At 59.5% G+C, this 17,374-nt stretch overlaps 1 protein-coding gene, 1 long non-coding RNA gene and 1 other non-coding gene across 9 annotated transcripts in view; 2 read left to right on the top strand and 1 right to left on the bottom strand.

The window, feature by feature from the left end:
• Window positions 1-16,871, top strand: part of NSD2 (nuclear receptor binding SET domain protein 2) — a 61,856-nt gene extending 44,985 nt beyond the window's left edge. The window contains exons 15-22 of one of the 7 annotated variants that reach the window (XM_045056896.1): window positions 189-292; window positions 1,505-1,774; window positions 2,640-2,756; window positions 10,740-10,881; window positions 11,005-11,111; window positions 12,062-12,266; window positions 13,107-13,347; window positions 13,996-16,871. In XM_045056896.1, coding sequence (XP_044912831.1) covers window positions 189-292; window positions 1,505-1,774; window positions 2,640-2,756; window positions 10,740-10,881; window positions 11,005-11,111; window positions 12,062-12,266; window positions 13,107-13,347; window positions 13,996-14,038 — 1,229 coding nt within the window. In that variant the 3' untranslated portion in view covers window positions 14,039-16,871. Of the gene's footprint in view, window positions 1-188; window positions 297-1,504; window positions 1,775-2,639; window positions 3,157-4,405; window positions 5,859-10,739; window positions 10,882-11,004; window positions 11,112-12,061; window positions 12,267-13,106; window positions 13,371-13,995 lie in introns of those variants that run through there. The other 6 variants (XM_045056895.1, XM_045056898.1, XM_023253477.2 and 3 more) reach the window with 6 other exon arrangements.
• On the bottom strand, window positions 126-10,741 carry LOC102900054. Its single transcript, XR_002156632.2, has 3 exons — window positions 8,605-10,741; window positions 4,464-8,262; window positions 126-3,764 (listed from the first exon to the last, which is right to left on the bottom strand). It is a non-coding gene; the product is annotated as an uncharacterized LOC102900054 (long non-coding RNA).
• Window positions 10,505-10,631, top strand: LOC111560355. Its single transcript, XR_002742100.2, has one exon.
• Window positions 16,872-17,374: the final 503 nt, after the last annotated feature.

Genomic DNA, 17,374 nt, shown 5'->3' with positions numbered 1-17,374 from the left:
GGAAAACCCTCGCGGCATTGAAAGCACCCGCCCTGAACAGCGTGCACACCCCAGAGCCTCCCGGAGACTGGTAACCGCACTTGGCGGGACACGGAGGCTTGCGTCGGCCGTTTAGACGCAGAGCCTGTAGGTGGAGGTGTGAATTTACTAAACCTCTTACTCACGCTCACATTTCGTGGACTTTTTAGCACTGCAGGAAGCTGAAGCTCGTTTTCGTGAAATCAAACTTCAAAGGGAAGCCAGAGAAACGCAGGAGAGTGAGCGCAAGCCCCCGCCGTACAAGCACATTAAGGTGACGGGGGTGGGGGGCCGGGTCAGGGGTCACTGCGGGGACCGTGGGTGGGCCCTCCGGCCGCGGTGGGTAAGAGGGCTGCCGTGAGCAAGCATCTGTCTGTAGCCCCCGTGTGGACCGCTGCCTGAGGTCACGGGCAGAGAGCAGGTGCGGCCACTGCCCAGCGTGTGTCCTTTCTGGGGGGCGGGGAGGGCGTGCAGGCAGGGCTGGGGGGGGGGGGTCTCCGCGGTTTTGGGTTTTGCCCTTGTGAGGCTCCAGCCGGGGGCCCGTGAGGCACTGGGGTGGTGGCGGGCACGCCGTCGTCACCCGGCGCTGGGGACGAGCTTGGATGAGAGGTGGCCAGCCCGGGCCGGTGCTCGGCTGGAACGTGGCCTAGTCAGCCAGAGCCCTGGAGACAAAGCGATGTTCCCGCCGTAGAGGGTGTGGATGCCGCACAAGGACTGCGGGGGCGGCCGTGCTGCCTCCGGCGAGCCCGGCAGTCCCGGCAGGGAACCTGGGTCCCCACGTCCCCACGGGGTGGGAGGGAGAGAGGTCCAGGAGCTCCTCACAGCCACGCTGGGTGAGCCGATGTCACCGTGTCCTGCCGCCTGGGGCCCGGCAGCCTCTCAACACGGTGTGTCAGCTGCCTTCTGGCCGCTCAAGGCCGCGTCTTTGCTCCTCAGATCCGGGCGGCGCGCCCTGTGTGTGCATGTGCAGGTGACACGTTCTCTGGGGCTAGTGTTTCCTCAGGGATGACTTCGTGGAAATGGCGCTCCTGGGTCAAACAGCTTGGGACCTGAGGGCTCCTGAGGCGGGTTTTCAGATCGCGCTTCTGTGTTTTGCTGTCGCGGCCCAGCAGTGAGGAGGCTTCTGTTCCGCCACGTTTCCCCTCGCCTTACTGGCCTCTGCTTCAGTCCCTCTTCCCCTCTGTCTGTGGCTTTGTGGTTGGGTTGCTCTTGTGCTGTCACCGTGAACCGCGAGTTTGCCAGGGCAGAGCCTCCCTGGTCACCTGCCTGCGGGTCCCCGGCTACAGGGACCCTGCCCTGTGCTCAGCACGTGCTTGTGTGCCTGTCTTCTGGAAGCCTGGCGGGGCAAGCGTGGACGAGGGATGTGAAATGACGGGCGGGGGGAGGGGGGGCCATGCCCCCCTGCCACCCTCCTCTGGAGCGTGGGGACCGGCGGGAGGCCGGGGTGCTTGCTCTCTTGTCTGACGCGCCCCCGTGTCCCCGGCAGGTGAACAAGCCCTATGGGAAAGTCCAGATCCACACGGCCGACATCTCTGAGATCCCCAAGTGCAACTGTAAGCCCACCGACGAGAACCCCTGCGGCTTCGACTCCGAGTGTCTGAACCGGATGCTGATGTTCGAGTGCCACCCGCAGGTGTGCCCTGCGGGCGAGTACTGCCAGAATCAGTGCTTCACCAAGCGCCAGTACCCCGAGACCAAGATCATCAAGACCGACGGCAAAGGGTGGGGCCTGGTTGCCAAGCGGGACATCAGAAAGGTGTGTGCCGAGCCCCTTTCCTTGCTTGCAAGAAATCCTGGGCCGGCTGGCGGTTTACGCTTGGATATGCTTAGTACGCTTTTGCACGCACGTAAGAACGGGGTTTTTAAAAAGTCTGAGTTACTACTGTTGAATGTCGTAAAACGTTACGTGCGTGCTGTCTAGCGAAGTAAAACTCAGCAGGCCCCTGACTTGGCCTCCACTTGGCATTTTGGTGGTTGCTCTATGACAGGAAAGACTGTGAAGGAGCCCTGCCCTGGATGGGCGGCCGTTCCGTCCGGGGCAGCGCGGGACCAGGTCGTCCGTCAAGGCCACAGGCCACACACGGCCTGCCCATGTCCTAGGCTGGGCAGCCGGAAGTAGAGAGGCAGCCGGAATTGGCTTATGAGGCCAGGCTGTGGCCTGGGGGGGCGGCGGCGGCCTCAGACCCCAGGTCTGGTTCGGGGCCGATCCCGGGCGAGAGCAGCGGCTCGGAAACGCGCACGGCCCCTGCGGGTCTGGTTCCACCGCCCGCCTCGGCGGCCAGTTCCTCCGGGCTCTCGCCGTGTAGACTCTGCTAGGGAAGGCGAGCCGTGGCAGCCGGCCGTGTGGGACCTCGGGGTGTGCCGCCAGGGTGTCCAGAGGCAGTTGCTGCAGGAAGCGAGAGTTAGGGTGCCGCTTTGGGAAGGAGGCTCGGGTGAACTGTTCCCTGAGAGCCGAGTATGGAGTCGTTGAGGTAGACCTGAACTTCCAGGGACTTGGGAAGACGCGCCCCGGACCGCATCGTGACGCGCGCGCGGTGCCGGCTCCGGGCGCTTCGGGCGCGGGCTCCTGCACCCGGACCCCGTTGTTTACCACGGTCACGGTCTGCTGTTCCGCCTTCCAGGGAGAGTTCGTGAACGAGTACGTCGGTGAGCTGATTGACGAGGAGGAGTGCATGGCGAGGATCAAACACGCACACGAGAACGACATCACACACTTCTACATGCTCACCATAGACAAGGTAGTGCTGCCAGCTCCCCACGGGCCGTGTGCTGCTCTGTGCCCCGGGGCCACAGGCCTGTCTGTGGTCCCGTCCGCGTGGCCCGGTCTTCAGACGTTTATGCGTTTTCTCCTGAGGGGCACGGCGTCTTCCGGCAGCTGCCTGAGGGCCTGTCTGCGTGAGGGCGTCCTGGGGCCGCGTGCGTCCGCTGGTGCGTGCACAAAGTACCAAACAGGCCGGACCGAGGGTCGGTGAAAAGAGGAGAAAAGATGAGGAGAGTTACACGTTTTCGGCCGCACAGCCCAGGTGTGCAGTTCGCAGGATACGTCGGCCAGAGGGACCGATGTCCTCGGAGCAGGGGCCACACCGCCCGTTTGCCGGTGGGGGTGAACGGAAGAAGGTGCATCCGGGACGCTCACAGGTTGGCTCCCGCCCGCCAGGACGGCCCTTCCCGGGTGTGTGCGCGGAGGGCTGCTCTGACCCCAGGGGCGGCCTCTGTGGTGCCCGAGCGCCGTGCGTGGGGAAGGCAGTCACGAGGCTCGTGTCCGCTGCTCGGCCTTGAGGCCGTTGTCCAGCAGGAGCGGGTGGCTACCGCGAAGGATGGCCGGAAACTAGGTAGATGATCACGCACCAGGTTAGGATGGTCCCAGGGACCTCGCAGGGTCATCCCCAGGGAGGCCGCGGCCCCACCATGAGGAGGCGAGGCAGATGCCGCGGTCCATGCGCTTCCCGCTGGGACCCTAGACCCTGGGGCTGGGATGCCGGACGGGACCCCCTGGAGACCGTGCAGGAAACCCCACTGTGGACACGGTGCCGTCCCTGATGGCTAAGTGTCTGCACAGGGAGCTCCTCGGGAGGACAGCGTTGACGTGTCCGAGGAACTCACTGGCAGAGGGCGAGGGAAGGAGCGTGTGCGCGGGCACCTCTGCGGGCTAGGTGACGAGGAGAAAGCAGACGTGCGAAAGTGTCAGTAGGCGGCGTGTCCGGGTGAGAGGTACGGGCGTCGGCCGTAGCATTCTGCTTTTCTTCCTGTAAGTTCGAAATCGTTCAGGGTGAAGGAATTGGTTAGAAAGGTGAGGGTCCTGCACTAGAGGGGGGCGGAGCTCCGCCCTGGGCCCGTCGGGGGGCACAGTACATCCGGAGCTCCTGCCGGAGGCGGGTCCGGCAGACCCCACAGGCCGGCAAACAGGGATCCCGTGGTATGAGAACACCCAGCTGTGGATGGGGGAGGACCGACTGCCCACAACACGCGTGTAGGGTGGCAGGTGAGGGGCAGAGAGCCCGCTTCTCAGAAGCAGGGGCGAGCGCGTGCAGCCTCCGGGGGCCAACCCTCGTGTGGGGACCACTGCCAAGGCCTGCTCGGAGGCCTGGCGGGCAGCTGGAGCTGAGGCACCCGTGTAGACACCCCTCAGAGGGCTGTAGTCCTAGGCAAGGGGCCCGTACGCTTGGCCCCGAGGGTAGCGGATTTAGGCTTCCCGCTGCCACCCCCCTCCCTTTTAGACGGTAGTGGTGAGGGAGGTTGTTTTATTAGAAGTTTAATACTTGAAACGCGTGTCTTACCAGGTTTTGGAGTCAAAATGTAAACCACTCGTGTGTTGTAAGAAATGCCAGTTCGTCATTTAACACACACATTGGTCCCTGAAATTGCTGAACCCTAATAATTCACTTAGGCTCCCCGACTGAAGAGAAGATAAAGCCAAAGACCCGCGAGAGAGAAACAACTCATACCTCACGTCACGTCCTTGCCATAAAAAGAGCGCGAGTCCCACTTCAGCGCTTACGGGGCCGTGGAACAAGATGTCCTTAAGCAGGACCTTCACGAAGTCTCAGCTTTTGGTGAGAGCCGGAAGTAGTAAGACTGAAGTCTGGCACCGCGTCTTAAGTGAGCGTGTGAGAAACGGCCGAAGCCATTAAAGGAGACGTGGCGATCACGCCTCACGCCAAGAGCTAACACGCAGTCGTCGAGATGAGCCCAGAAGGCGGCTGAGGAGACACTGGGCAGCCACAGGGCAGATGGCCGGAGCGGAAGCCGGGACCAGAGAGGCTGTCGGCCGTGGCACGGGAAGGGAAGATGAAAACTTTGTCGGAGAGGCCGGGAGACGCAGAAGGCAGACGTGTTCAGATGCTCCAGAAGGAAAGACGAGAGAATGGGGGAAGGGTCATGTGGCAAAAGGATTTTCTAGAATCTGATGGAAACTGACCCAAGTTTTGAATAGCATAACTAAAAATAAACGTATACCTAGAGATGCTATTAAAAAAAAAAACACCCAAACGTAGCAAAGACATGTAGCAGGGACGCCAGAGACTGCAAGTGGCAGAGAGAGGAGCGACAGCCAGACAGACTCCTCCACGTGTGACCCGCGGCCAGAAGACACGGCACAGAGTGGCAGGTGGTAGCCCCCGCTCCACAGTCGGGCACCACCGAGGAAGCAGAGTGAGCTTCAGAAGTGACCTGCGAGACGCAAGCAGGTGTGGTGTGCATGCGAATCCACAGTGGGCACACCTGTACGGGTCTGGCCGCCTGGCACCGTGGGAACCACGGTGGTGATTGCTGGGCAGGAGGGGCTGTGGTGTCAGGGGCAGGGCAGGCTGACGGCCCCAGAGGGGTTAGAAGTGGTGGCACGGAGCCATTGCGAGCTGCTTGTTTTGTGTGGATGCAGGGGTGAGGTCTCACCAGCTTTCCACTTTGGCAAAGTATACATGTTAAAGCTACACTGAAAATTACTAAATGAGTAGAAACAGAAGGTGTGACTTCCAAGTCGTCGACTGAGTGGAAAGGAGCATGAGGAAAGCAGACAGTGAGGTAGGAGGGAGGTGAAAAGAGAAAAGAGGGTAATTAGAAAGCACGGGTTTAGCTCAGCTGGTTGTGTGTCCAACTCGTGATTTCAGCTCAGGTCACGATCCCAGAGTTGTGGGTTCAAGCCCTGCATCAGGCTCCACAATGAATGTGGAGGCTGTTTGGGCCTCTCTGTCTCTCTCTCTCTCTCTCTCTCTCTCTCTCTCTCTCTCTCCTTCTACCCATCTCCTCTGTTTTTTCTCTCTTAAAAACAAAAAACCATGCACGGGACACAAAAATACACGTGTGGCAATGATCACAATAAATGTAAATGGCTTAATTTATAAGACTAAGGTTTAGACTGGCTAAAATACTGGAACCTGATTTTTAAAAAAAAAATTTTTTTTTTACGTTTATTTTTGAGACAGACAGCATGAACGGGGGAGGGCCAGAGAGAGAGGGAGACACAGAATCCGAAGCAGGCTCCAGGCTCTGAGCTGTCAGCACAGAGCCCGACGCGGGGCTGGAACTCACAGAGCGCGAGATCATGACCTGAGCCGAAGTCGGACGCTTAACCGACCGAGCCACCCAGGCGCCCCAGGAATCTGATCTGAAGCTCTGTGACTTATGTATTAAGAATGAACCAGAGGGGTGCCTGGCCGGCTCAGTCTGTGGAGTACGGGCCTCTCTGATCTCGGGGTCATGAGTTCAAGCCCCATGTTGGGTGTGGAGATTACTTTAAAAAATTAAACAAAAAAAGGAAGCAGAAAGCTTGTAAGTGTACTAGAAAATTAAAAACTTAGTAAAGGCTAGTGCAGAGAAGGCTGTTCGTAGTACATTAGCATCAGATAAGGTAGACTTTGAATAGCCACAGCAGCCAGGGAGGAGGCCTTAGTAGGGTCCTCACTCCCCTGCTTACTGGGTGCAGTTGTGGGGGTGGAGGAGACCCAGGAACTCCATGCGTATCTAACAGCTTGGAGAGATCTTAAAAGAAGGTCAATGAAGAAAACGGGAGACAGGAGTGGACCCACGGTGCGGCAACAGGAACCTGTAAACATTAAAATACACGTAGGACTGTGGTAGGAGAGGGTGGCTGCTCGCTCCCAGAGCAACAGCAACAAAAAGTATATGGAGTACGTCTTCGGTGGGGCTGGGGACAGACAGGCCGTCAGCCTGGAAGTGCCTCTGTCAGAGGAGACGAAGAGCCATCTGCAGGTGGCACCTGCTGGGCAGCAGCACTGAGTCTCGGAAGGGGGCAGCGGAGACGGGAGGTGTGGGGGCTCCTGGGAGGCAGGAGTGACGGGCTCGGGAAGGGCCGTCTTCCGAGAGAGACCGACAAGGTGCCCGAGACAGAGCGCGTGGCGCACACTCCCCGAGTCCAGCTGCTGCGGAGCCCCGGCGCCCTCCACGCGGGGTGGTGAAGGAACCACAGAAGCCGCCTGTGGTGGAGAGACGCCACTGGGACGGCTGCTGTCACGAAGCACTGGACTTGAGAGAGTGAGGAGTCAGAGGCGGCCAGACGGCAGGCAGAGCTGAGTCGGGAACGCAGGGGGCGTGGGGTGGAACAGGAGGAGACCGGCATCTCCCAGCAGAAGCTTCAGCTGCCCGGAGCGCGTGGGAGCGCGGGGCAGACGTGGGACAGACGCGGGGACCGAGCAGGATGCGGTGGGGAGAGAGCGGGGAAGGACGAGACCAGCACAACACCGGGCACGGGCCGAGGACAGTCTCTGCGTGACCGCGGGCGCTCCGGACACCGGAAGGAGGTGAAGACGGTGCTGTGTTTCCGGGAAATCCATCCAGAATGGCCAGCGTAGTAAATACTGTATCAAAATTATGGGTGTGACAAAACCCTCTGGTAGCCAGACGAAGACACTGAATTGCATACCAGGGAAGAGAAGGAGGCCGGCTTGCCAGCTGTGGACACAGAGCTCCGCGCCTGAGCACAGAGGGTCAGCTCCCACACGGTGTTCAGGAGAAGAGAGGGCCAGAGACCAGAGACCCTGCGGCCAGCTGAGCGGTTCGTCAGGGGCAGCGGCTACAGGGTAAGAGGCTCGAGTGTGAGGCGCGGAGCCAGGAGACTGTCCGGGAGCACAGCGTGCTTGGGGTATCGTGCCCAACACAGGGAAGGGCAGCCCAGGTCACCTCTGGTGGGAGCCGGGGATCGGAGCCGGTAACTCCCGGAGGGAGAGCGAAGGTGGCCGAGCGGTGCTGGCGAGGTGGGGGTCACTGAGGCCATGGTGGCAGACCCGTGGGTGCCACACACGGCTGGAGATGCCGGGCTGCTTATAAAGGGTGGTCGGGAGGACAAAACTCCAAATTGCCAACAGGACGGGAAAATTGTAACGAAATCCGCCTTAAACTTTGCGGTGAAAGGCTTAAGAGGCCTGCATGCAAACAACGGGCTGGTAGGTTAGACTTGTGCACGGCCTATCGTCCTATCTGTAAACAGGGAATTGAATTAACTCACCTGTTTAAAGATGCCCCAAGTGGTCCGTAAAGCAAAGCCTGCTTCTCTGCTGTCCGTAGAAAGAAAGATTCTGAAAGCTGGAGTGTAAAGTCGTGTGCGGGGCAGGTCGGACTCCGGCCCCACCACGTCCGGGGGCTCAAAGGAAGGCCTCGATGGCGGCAAGGACCCCTTCGTGCAGAGCGCGTGCCCGGCGCCACATCCCTCGTGCGGCAACAGGGAGGCCAGGAGAGGCTGGGGGAGCCGGTCTGCCATGCGTCCGCCTCCGAGGCGGAGGGAGGGGGGCCCTGGACAGACAGAAAGAACACGGTTAACGAGGGAACTGAAGTCAACGCACAACTTTAGCAGTTAGCAAACAGCACAAGTAAAAAGCCACGTCCGTCCCCCCCCCCCCCCCCCCCCCCGCCACGGTGCCCAGTACTTTCCAAAGACACACCCCCCCTCCCCCTCCCCCACCCCCACCCCAAGGGCAGATCCCAGGCCCGGCCCAGTGATGGGGCAGAGGGAGCGGGCTTGGGGCCCACAGGAGGGGAGGGTGCGCCCCTGAGAAGCACCCCCCCGCCCCCCGGGAGCGCAGGGGCCTTCACAGCCCAGGACTGACAGACACAGGAAGGCACACCCACTGTCACCTTAACGAGTGCCGCGGAATCCTCTGAGGCTGTGTAAGCCCCGCTCCCTGAACGCTCGGAAACCGGGAAAAGAAGGGAGTTTCTTCCAGTTTGGTGAAGCTGTGAAAATCTGTCCCAGACTCTCGGCCTGAGACGGCTCAGGAAGGAGACAAGATGCTGTGGCTGCTGCTCCTGACCCCGGACACAGCGGCACGGGGGAAGGCTCATGGACGACCTGCACACCGGCGTCGGGTCCCCCCCGCACACGCGGAAACACTGGCGACAGCTCTCCCGCGGGACACGTGAGAGGACATGAATGAACGAGACACGGCTCCGTTTCTGGTTGAGAGGAAATGTCACAATGTGCGTCTTCCCAAACGTCAAATTGCCATGATCTCCACGCGAATATTAACAATTTAAAGTAAACGTGGGGGCGCCTGGGTGGCTCAGTCGGTTAAGCGTCCGACTTCGGCTCAGGTCATGATCTCACAGCTCGTGGGTTTGAGCCCCGCGTCGGGCTCTGTGCTGACAGCTCGGAGCCTGGAGCCTGTTTTGGATTCTGTGTCGCCCTCTCTCTCTGCACCCGCAGAGCACTCTGTCTCTCTCTCTCGAAAATAAATACAAACGTTAAAAAAAATTATAAAAGTAAATGTCGATGGGCCATCTAGAGCCCACGCAGACGGCGAAGCCTGCAGGACTGAACGGCGCTCACTCACGCTCTGTGGCGTTCCCGTGAACGGTGTGGCCCAGTCTCAGCGGCAAGTGACGGGGCGGCGGACGACAGACCTCTGGGCAATGGTGCCCCCTCACTGCACTCACAAGAGGAGATCTTCCAGATGCTGTAAGGAGCCAGGAAACACCGGAGGTCTCTTGTGTAACTTAGGGGTTAGAGAAGGCTGTGCGAGGCTAGTCGAAGACCCCGAACGCATAAAGCGAAGGATTAACAAAATCAGTTGTGTAAAACTGGGCAAGTTTTGAGCGAGAAAAGGTACCATCAAGTTAAAAATCGAGTGTTGTCCTAGGAGAAAGATTTGACGCGTAGTTACCAAGGGTCTGGTATCCAGAATATACACACACGTGCGCGTGCACACACACACACACATAGGGAGGGAGCTGCAGATCACCAGGTCGCCCAGGGATGCTGGCCCTCAGCCCTCAGCCTCCTAGGAAGTGCACCCTGGAGCCCTGGGGCCGGTGACGCCGTGGAAGCTGTGGGGCCAGGGCCTCCACCGCTGTGGGAAGGAACGCTGTGCGGGCCGTGAAAGGCCCCTATGCGGAGGGAAAGGGCACACTGCAGAGCAAGCCCGTTCCGATCGCATTTCTGTATTGAAAGGAACACCTGGTGTGGGTGTAGATCGTGTATTTGCACGTTTGTTCACCCCATTCACACAGAGCTTTGCCCAAACTCGTGACCACAGTGCTGTATGTGCCTGATCTTAAGTGCCCTCCTCCCCCGTGCATCTCTTACCTCGGCTGCCCCCTCACGGGGCAGGGACCTCCAGCCGCACCGTCCCGTTGCTGGACAGTGATGGCGCGTGCACGAGTGCTGCGTCGCGGGCTTGGCCCCAGGGCAGGGCCACGGCGTGCGCATATTTGTGGTTTTTCGCCAGCGCCGGCTGCTTTAATCAAACCCGTTCCCGCGGTCACCGAGTGCGTCCGGTTCCGTTGTCCTTTTCACCTGCGTTTCCTCCACTGCTTGGCAATGTGGACACCTTCCCAAAGTGCTTGTGCGTCTGGGTCAGATCTTCGGGAATCGTGTGGTTATATCCTTTGCTCCTTTGGAACCGGGGTCCTGTCGTTTGTGTCCGTCGATGTGAGTCTCTGGCGGCTGTCAGTGGTGACACCTTCCCGTCCCTCCTGGCTTGTCTGTCACCTGCTGGCTGGTGTGGGGAAGCGCCTGCTGGCTGCCCCGTCCTCACCAGGACTCGCTGGGGCTTGGTCCTCGCCACGTGGTCCTGACCTGCCCTCCGTGAGTGAGAGAAACAGAGAACTGGTTTGGGGGCATCCTGTCCCAGTGGACACAGGAGACCACGGTTTCCAGTACCACATTGTCGGCCAGTGGGAGAGACGGTGAAAATTCCCTTTAAGAAGGGCATAATGGCTAAGGGTCACCCCCGCGTTTAAATGCGACGTGAAACTTGAGTTGTACCTTACAGGACCGGATAATTGATGCTGGCCCCAAAGGAAACTACTCCCGGTTCATGAATCACAGCTGCCAGCCCAACTGTGAGACCCTCAAGTGGACGGTGAACGGGGACACTCGCGTGGGCCTGTTTGCCGTGTGCGACATCCCCGCAGGTACGACATATCCGCGGGCTCCCCCGAGGCCGTGACGCCGGTGTGGACGTGAGCGAGTAGGAGTGTGTGTTGTGGGCCTGACGAACGTGTTTCCAGGGTGGCCGCGTGTCTCTTCTCCCCTAGGGACGGAGCTGACCTTTAACTACAACCTCGACTGTTTGGGTAACGAGAAGACAGTCTGTCGGTGTGGGGCCTCCAACTGCAGCGGGTTCCTTGGGGACAGACCAAAGGTAAGGTCACGGATGCCAGCCTTTCTGACGTCTGCGGACACGTCCGTCCCTTCTTCCGGGCTGGCGGGTAGCTTTGGCGGGCAGGAGAGGGTCCCTGCAGGGTGTGGGCGGCAGGGCTCCGGGCTCCTGTGGCTCACGCGGCCGGAAGTCTGCAGCCAGAGCGCCGTCCGGGCCTCGCTCTGTCCGGAGGCTCTGCTGGCTTCTGGCGGTTTCCAGCCGGCCTTGGCGTTCCTTGGCTGGTGGACGCGTTACTCCCGTCTCTGCCCTGATCTGCACAGGGCCTTCTCCCTGTCTCTGTGTCCCTTCCTCTCCTCGTGAGGATGCCAGTCATTCTGGGTTAAGGGCCCGCCCTGCCCCAGTAGCACCTCATCCTAATGTATTACATCCGCATCGATACCGTTTCCAAGGAGCATCCCGTTCTGAGATTCCGGGCAGGTCATGAATTTGGGGCCCACTTACCTGCCTGCCTAGGCCCCCAAACACGGGGGGATCACGGGCATCTGGCCCGGAGTTGGGATGTCCACGGGGGTCTGCCGCTTCAGCCGAGGGCATGATTTTGTTTCTCTCGCTCCCAGTGCGGTTCTTACTGGAAAGAGCGAGGGGCGCATCCCGTGGGGGCGGGGCCGCTCCGGGCCTGTGCGTCCCGCCCACAGATCCGGGAGGCGCCGACAGCTGCTACTACAGAGGCTCTTGGCAAAGCTGGTCCTCCTCGCTGTGCTCAGTGGTCACCCGTGGGGCAGAACAGGCGTGTGTGGGATGAGCCCCCCCCCGCCCCCCCGAGGCACACGCCTGGTCCCCGCTCGGTCTTCTCCAGGCGAAAGCGTCTGCTGAGTCCCCAGAGACGCACGCACCTGCACCACGGCTCTTGTGCTCCCTCTTTGTGGTTCCTTTTGTTACTGCTTTGGTCCACGCATGTCTCGTAAACAAAGCGCGTTTGTTCCTCACTTTAGACCTCGACGTCCCTTTCTTCAGAGGAAAAGGGCAAAAAGAGCAAGAAAAGAACGAGGAGGCGGAGAACCAGAGGCGAAGGGAAGAAGGAGTCCGAGGATGAGTGTTTCCGCTGTGGGGACGGCGGCCAGCTGGTGCTGTGTGACCGCAAATCCTGCACCAAGGCCTACCACCTGTCGTGCCTGGGCCTGGGCAAGCGGCCCTTCGGTGGGTGAGCGGGCCCCCCCGGCGGCCTTTGGGGGTCCCTGTCGATGGCTCTCCTCTCCCGGTCACAGACTCGGTGACTCAGGTAGCGAGGCCCGGCCCAGGGAGGTCCGTGCGTGGAGTCAGGGTCTGCGGCGGGCACGGCCGTGGAGCCCCTCGGACCACCCGGAGCGGGGCTTGGGCCGAGGTCCCGCGAGTGGCTGCCGAGCCAGGGCTGCCGGCGTGGGAGGGGGGCCGGGCTCCGGGCGCAGAGCTCTGCCCAGCCTTGGGTGTCGTAGGAAGGGGGCCCCCGGAGCCAGCCTGGGACGCGCAGGGCCGGGAGGGGGACACGGGGCGGGCTCCGCCTTGTTCTCAACAGCCTCGCTCTGGAGGGATGACGGGTGAGGGTGTGACATGTTAACTTGTCCAGAAGCGAAACAGATCCTCATGCAAACCAAAATCTATACAAAGGGAAGTCAAACACGTTTGATCGTAAAAGAAAACAGATCGTGTGCAAAAGATGACAGAACGAGACTTTCTGGACAGACGCGAGAGGGAAGTGTGCAGGTGACGGGGTGGTGACCCCACTGAGCAGCAAGCTGTGCAGATTAACGCCGGAAAGATCAAATCCCCAGTAGAAAGCCGGTCCAGGCCACGGCGAGGTCACAGAGAAGCCGGAGTGCCAGCGGGGCCCGGGGGTGGGCCGCGTCCCCCGCCGGGCCGGCCCGCCTGGCCTCTGCTCCTCTCCACGTCCGCTGGGGAGGAGCGGTGTCGTCTCTGTTCGTCTCACCGGACAGTCCACGCAAACGCTAGAAGTTGTTGATGCTGCCGCCGCTCCGGCTCACGTTTCGTGTTTCGTTGCAGGGAAGTGGGAATGTCCTTGGCACCACTGTGACGTGTGTGGCAGACCTTCCACGTCATTCTGCCACTTCTGCCCCAACTCATTCTGCAAGGAGCACCAGGACGGGGCGGCCCTCGGCTCCACGCGGGACGGGCGGCCATGCTGCTGCGAGCATGACCTGGGGGCCGTGTCGGCCCGGAGCGCCCAGACTGGGAAACCCTTTCCGGAACCCAGCAAGTCCAAGGGGAAGAGGAAGAGAAGGAGGTGCTGGCGGAGGGTCACAGAAGGCAAATAGCGCCAGGCAGTGGCTTGGCCAGCTCCGGGAGGGGGGTGGGGGGAGGGCTGTGGGGGGGGGGGAGGGGAGGAGGGGGGTCCTGGCCCAGAGGACCCAGCTCGAAGCCGCTATGACAGCCGTGTAGGCCTCCTGGGAGGGAGTGCCTGTCCACCACTGAGCCATCCTCGGCAGCGCCCGCTGCGTCTGCACTGATGACCCGTCTGAGCCGCGAGGTTCAGAAGGTTCCAGGACAAACAAGCCTTACTACACAGCATTACAGCTACACTTGAATTTCTGAGAATGTCAAGGTTCCCTCCCACTCTATTTTTGTAGGTTAAAGTTATAATTGAAAATTAATTGGCATATGAAATGTTTTTATCTCACCTGAAATGTAGAGGGTAGTATTTTTCTAAAGGCTCACTATGATCTCTTTCATCTTAACAAAGTCACTTGGCCAGCTCACCTGCCTTCGTCACTCGGGAGAGACCAGGGCGGGGCCCGGGCAAGGACTCAGACCCTGGATTCCTTGGAAACCATGATTTTGATCATTATTTTGCTCTTCTGAAACAGCTGTATGATTTGGGGGTTTTTTGTACTAATGTGAAATTTTTCCTCAAAATGCTTCTTTTCCATCCTAGTGAGGAGCCGGCCCCAGGAGTGGTGATAGTGACAGTGTTGTAAGCTGTCCCGTAGTTTTTTCTGTCGTGGATTTGGACTGAATGGCGCCACCCCGTGGGCCTTGCAAGCGTGGGGCCTCTCGGAGCGGCCTCCCCGGCCCAGGCCAGGTCTGGCGCATCTCACCTGGGCCTGTCCCTGAACGCACTAGGTTCTTACCAACATTTGGGGGAAGACTTTGTATATTTTTTTCACTGGGCTTTTCTTTACCAGTTTCTGGCTTTTATTCTCAATATATTTTTGCTAAACTTGTTTTCACAAATTACCACCGACTGAAACGTGTATTTACTGATGCGGCCCTGAATTCTCCCAGGGCAAGGGGCCAACTCGGTGGGGGTGCGGCCCCGCGGTGAGTTTGTGTGAAGCGCCGAGTTCACAGAAATGGTTCTGTCGGGGCTTTGTGCGCCCGCGGCCCGGCAGGGGACAGTCCCGGCAGCAGGGCACGGCCAGGTGCTCCCCACCCTGGGGACCCAGAGCACGTGGGAGACGGGCTTTTCCGAAAATTGTTCTTTCGGGGTCTGAGGAGAGACGCAGAGTCTAGGACCGTTGCACCTACTTGCTACTCTCCCGTCACCCCTGGGGGTCTGTTCATAGAAAACGGGAGTTGTGCTGGTCACACGCGCCCAGCCAGGACGCCACCGCCAGGCACTCGTGCTGGGGGCCCGAGGCGCCATCTGTGGGCGTCGGGCCTGGAACTTCTCTGTGAGACGTCACTAACTTTTACTCCTTACGAGGCCTGGCCGCACCATGGGAGGAGCTCCTGGGAGCACGAAGGTCTCTTCTCTTTGGAAGTTTCTCTTGACCCTGGGGAGTCCGGAGCACCAAGGGCGGGGGTCCCGGGCGCCAGGCAGCCAAGTGCGCCCCGTGGGGCCCGCAGCCTCCATGCTGACGATGGGAGGGAAGGGAATGGAATACTCAGCAGCAGATGCTTGTTTCTGGTCCGTTCTTCTTAAAACCACCGAAGGAGAACAGAGACGTACACACGTCCCTTGTTGAAAACTCCCGAGGTCTCTCCTGTTTCTCTTCCATCATTGCCTCTGCCTCGTGCAACTGCAGGACATGCTCGGACCCGGACCCCCCGTTTAACTTCTTCTCCGTGGTTTGGTGACGTGAGCTCTTGGGGGCAGCGGTCTCTGCCGGGCTCGGACCACGGGGAAGAGTCTGCTTCGGGTGTGAGGCTCCATGGCGCCGACGGGGCCTCGCTCGCTATGAACAGGGTCTCACCCAGGCGTCCCTCTGCCCTTCTCCTATCGTGATCCTGGAGGAAGGAGCCATCCGCGGCCACAAAGACACGAGAGCTTGGTCATCAGTGGACCCCTCCTGCGTGTGGCTTAGGTGACCTCTGGAAATGCACTTGCTCAGTAGGACCCGGGGAACTGTGGGGTGTTTCCGCGTAGAACTCGTTTCTCTCAAATCGTCCCAAGAAAATACTGGATTGGTTTATAGATTTATGCTCCTTCTTCCCCAAACAACCTGGAAGGTTGTTCCCACGACGAGCCCAGCAGCGTTCCCGTGCCCTGGCGCTCCGGCTCAGGGCCTGAGGGATTCCCGAGGCCTGCGGGCTCCGCTCTTCATGGCCCAGGGCCTTGGGTGCAGCCTCGCCCCTCGCTTCTCCTCTCCCACCAGAAGTCAGACCATCAGACTGGCTTTGCAGCGCACTTTGGGGAGCAGATTAACTTATTTTTGTACTTGACAGTAGTAAAATCTTGTGAGTTTTGAGTCACTTTTGATATTTTCAAATTCTACGATCTGAAGGAAATGCTGGAAAAATTATTTTAAATATGGTTATCCTCTTTCCAAAAACTTAAAACTAATGAGCAAATAACACTAACTTTGAAAATCTCTAGAAAACTGGTTTACGAATCCGAGTACAACAAGGCTGAGGCGCGGCGGCTGAGCTCGAAGGGCCTTCCTGCCAGGGCTTTGCTCTGAATCTGAGGGAGGGCTCGTTTTGCTGGGGGTGGGGGTGGGGTGGGTGATTCGGTCTTTATGAATGTCAGCTTCACCCCTTTGTCACCAATGTGAAGCAGAAACAAAACGGAAGCCGCCCCAACACCTCCGGATCCCTCAGCGTCAGAACGACTGGTGCTGTGCCCGTGGCCTGCGAAGTCTCGCCCTCCCGTGCCAACACTGGCCTCCGGGGACCCGGGCGCCTCGCACACCGCACGGGGCACAAGGACACGTCCGCTCTGGCAGTCAGGAAGTAGGACCACTGTGGGGACCGGAGTGGCACAGTGACCCCGTTTGCCCCGGTCGGTAAGGAACCGCGTGGACAGCCCGCCTCCCTCGCTTCCTGGGCCTCACTCGCACTCAGGTCTGCGCGTCTGACGCCTTTGAAATTCTTATCTTGACATAAAAACCACAGTGTGTATCGTGCCCATCTTCCAGAACTACCTGGTTTCCAGGAATTAAAGATAAGCCTGTTTTGAGGAAAGTTAACGCAAAGGACTGTTGCCAAATTCTCGATATCCTCTGAGCAGCACAGTGTTGGATGTTAGTCACTAGAGGGAAATGCTGTCGCAGGCGTCGTGCTGTCCAGCGAACCCTGTTGAGATGTGAAATGCCCTGTCAGAAATTAAATATGAATTTAAATGTGCCTGTTGGTGTCTACGCTTCATACAGAATGAGGTCAGGCTCCTCATAGGAACACTCGGTGCTATCACCGGTTTCGCTAGACTTAAAAACTTGAACTTCCTGCGGGGGGGGGGGGGGGGGGGCGGGGCGGCTAGACGGAACTGTAGACTCGGGAACCGCCAGTCGGGAGAATAGCATTTAAAGTGGGAAGCTGTGTTTGGAAAACTGTATGTGAGTATTTTTGTATTAAAAACTTTTTAAAGGCTTTTTTTCTTAAACTTATTTTATATGGGATTGCATTTTGAAGTTCTGGGCTTTTTCCCACTTTTCCGCTTACTTTGCGTGGTCATTCCGAGGCTGCTGGCACAGCCCCGCCTGCCCTCCCTCGGGAAGGGCTCTGTCCTCAGACTGTCGCTCCACCGCTCACTTGCCCTGGTAGAAGCTGACCGTGGCCTCGGAGGGATAGCAAACACCACAAACGGTAAGTGTAGCTCTCCTTTCGGAAAAATGCCCCCCCCCCCGCCCCCGCTTTTTTAAACACTCTGATGAGCAAATCCCCATCGAGGGTGAAACGGTCCGGAGCTGCCGACCCTTCTGAGCGGACGCTCAGCCCCGCCCCGGGTCCCCCCATCTTCCCTGAGGAGAGCCTTTGACCCTGGCTCCCCCTAGTCAGGGAGTGACCATCCTGCCAGCCCGCCACCACCCACCCCAACGGGGGCTGCGGCCCTGGAGCAGAGAGGATGGGCTGGCCCGAAACACCGCCGCGGG

The sequence above is a fragment of the Felis catus genome, chromosome B1, assembly GCF_018350175.1.
Source record: "Felis catus isolate Fca126 chromosome B1, F.catus_Fca126_mat1.0, whole genome shotgun sequence".
Lineage (NCBI taxonomy): Eukaryota > Metazoa > Chordata > Mammalia > Carnivora > Felidae > Felis > Felis catus.
The sequence above is the reverse complement of the archived record's forward strand: the minus strand, read 5'-3'. Positions and strand labels throughout refer to the sequence as shown.